The sequence below is a fragment of the Henckelia pumila genome, chromosome 4 (assembly GCF_033568475.1).
Source record: "Henckelia pumila isolate YLH828 chromosome 4, ASM3356847v2, whole genome shotgun sequence".
Taxonomy (NCBI): domain Eukaryota; kingdom Viridiplantae; phylum Streptophyta; class Magnoliopsida; order Lamiales; family Gesneriaceae; genus Henckelia; species Henckelia pumila.
In genome coordinates, this window is record NC_133123.1 from 114088617 (window position 1) to 114091340 (window position 2724).

Consider the following 2724-nt stretch of genomic DNA (forward strand, 5'->3'; position numbering starts at 1 on the left):
ACTCAATCCTGCTATGCAAGAAGTGGTAAAGAAGAAGGTAATAAAACTTTTGGATGTAGGTATTATCTATCTCATCTCTGATAGTAAGTGGGTTAGTTCTGTCCAGGTTGTTCCGAAAAAGGGTGGGATCACTATTGTGAAAAATGAGAATAATGAGTTAATTCCCACTAGAACTGTTACGGGTTGGCGTGTTTGCATAGACTATAGAAAACTTAATGATGCAACCCATGAAGATCATTTTCCCCTGCCCTTCATTTATAAAATATTGGAAATATTAGCCGGACATCCTTTTTATTGTTTCTTAGATGGCTATTCGGGTTATATGCAAATTCCCATTGATCCTGAAGATCAAGAAAAAACCACTTTTACATGTCCTTACGGGACTTTTTCATATAAACGAATGTCATTTGGTCTTTGTAATGCACCGGCTACTTTCCAATGCTGCATGATGGCAATTTTCCATGACATGATTGAGGATTTTATTGAAATATTCATGGATGATTTTTCAGTGTTTGGCTCTTCATTTGATGCTTGCTTGCTGAATTTGTCTAAGGTGTTAAAAAGATGTGAAGAGTCCAATTTAGTATTGAACTGGGACTCCGTAAAAAAAAAAGTATTGAACTGGGAAAAATGTCATTTTATGGTGATAGAGGGAATAATTTTGGGACATAAAATTTCTGAGAATGGAATTGAGGTTGATAAAGCGAAAATTGAGGTAATTGAAAAACTTCCTCCACCATCAAATCTAAAAGGAGTGCGTAATTTTTTAGGACATGCTGGATTTTATAGGCATTTCATTAAGGATTTTTATAGCATCGACAAGCCGATGACTAATTTGTTGATAAAAGACGTGCCATTTGATTTTTCTGCTGAGTGTGTGCAAGCCTTTCAGATTCTGAAGAAAAAGTTGATCACTGCACCGGTGATTGTAGCACCTGATTGGGAATCACCTTTTGAGGTGATGTGTGATGCGAGTGACACAGCTCTTGGAGCAGTTTTGGGGTAGAAGCGAGACAGATGCATACATGTCATTTACTACGCCAGTATGACGCTATCAGCTGCCCAACGAAATTATGCTACAACTGAAAAAGAGCTACTCGCTGTGGTTTTTGCTCTGGATAAATTCAGATCTTACTTAATAGGGAGCAAAGTGATAGTGCACACTGATCATTCGGCCTTGAAATACTTGATGGATAAGAAAAATGCAAAGACCAAACTAATTCGTTGGATTCTTCTCTTGCAGGAATTTGACTTGGAGATCATCGATAGGAAGGTCACTGAGAACCATGTGGCGGACCATCTTTCACGTCTGGAGAATCCCACTCAGAGAAACAATATTATTCGCTGATTTTGTTAATTACCTCTCAAGTAAGTTTCTACCTCCGCATTTTACTTATCAGCAAAAGAAGAAATTCTTTTCTGACTTGAAATATTATTTTTGGGAAGATCCTTACTTGTTTAGAATATGCGCAGATGGTATAATTAGGAGATGTGTTCCAACGGAAGAGGTAAGTGAAATTTTATTTCATTGTCATAAGGGTCCAACTGGAGGTCACTTTGGTGCGACTAGAACCGCATCTAAAGTACTCCAATCCTGCTTTTATTGGCCCACTTTGTTTAAGGATGCGCATGAGTATGTAACCAACTGTGATGAGTGTCAGCGTACTGGTAATATCTATAGGAGATACGAAATGCCACTTAATAATATCTTGGTTTGTGAACTTTTTGATGTGTGGGGAATAGATTTCATGGGTCCGTTCCCAGTTTCTTTTGGGAACAAATATATTCTGGTTGCTGTAGACTATGTGTCTAAATGGGTAGAGGCGATTGCTTGCAAAAATAATGATGCGAATGTTGTCATTCAGTTTCTCAAGAAAAATATTTTTTTCACGTTTTGGCACACCTAGAGCAATTATCAGTGATGGGGGTACTCATTTTTGTAACCATCAGTTTGACAGTCTGTTAGCTAAATATGGGGTTAAGCATAAGGTGGCAACACCTTACCATCCTCAGACCAGTGGTCAAGTCGAGGTGTCGAACAGAGAGATAAAACGCATTCTGGAGAAGACCGTTGGTGCTTCAAGGAAAGAATGGTCTAGTAAACTCGACGATGCACTGTGGGCTTATCGTACAGCTTTTAAAACCCCAATTGGAATGTCTCCATTTCGTCTAGTGTATGGAAAATCATGTCATTTGCCTGTAGAACTTGAACATAAGGCTTATTGGGCTACTAAATTTTTAAACTTTGATGTCAAAGCCACAGATGAAGAGACGTTGCTGCAGTTACAAGAATTGGAAGAGTTTCGGCTTGGTGCTTATGAGAATGCCAAGCTTTACAAAGAAAAGACCAAATGCTGGCATGATCAGAATATTGTGAATCGAGAATTTGAGGTGGGACAACAGGTATTACTGTATAATTCTTGTTTGAAGTTGATGCCAGGAAAGTTGCGGTCGCGTTGGTCAGGCCCTTACACGATTACTCAAGTCTTCCCATATGGCACCGTGGAAATCACTAGCTAAGCTACTGGAAAATTTCAAGTGAACGGCCATAGACTTAAGGTATATCGAGGTGGCGAGGTGGTCGATGAGCAGATCACCGTGAATTTGCAAGATCCAAATTAAAAGGGAAGCACAGTCGGGCTATAGACTATAAATTTAGCGCTTGCTGGGCTTCAACCCAGTTTCTTTTCCTTTTGTTTATTTATTTGGTTTTGTTTTGTTATA

General features: G+C 38.9%; 1 protein-coding gene across 1 annotated transcript; it reads left to right on the forward strand.

The window, feature by feature from the left end:
- The first annotated feature begins 1045 nt into the window (after positions 1-1045).
- LOC140861577 (uncharacterized) lies at positions 1046-2520 on the forward strand. The gene is made up of 4 exons (XM_073264600.1): positions 1046-1273; positions 1401-1508; positions 1623-1853; positions 1951-2520. The coding sequence occupies exons 1-4, from the start codon at positions 1046-1048 to the stop codon at positions 2518-2520; spliced, it is 1137 nt and encodes a 378-aa protein (XP_073120701.1).
- The last annotated feature ends 204 nt before the right edge of the window (positions 2521-2724 follow it).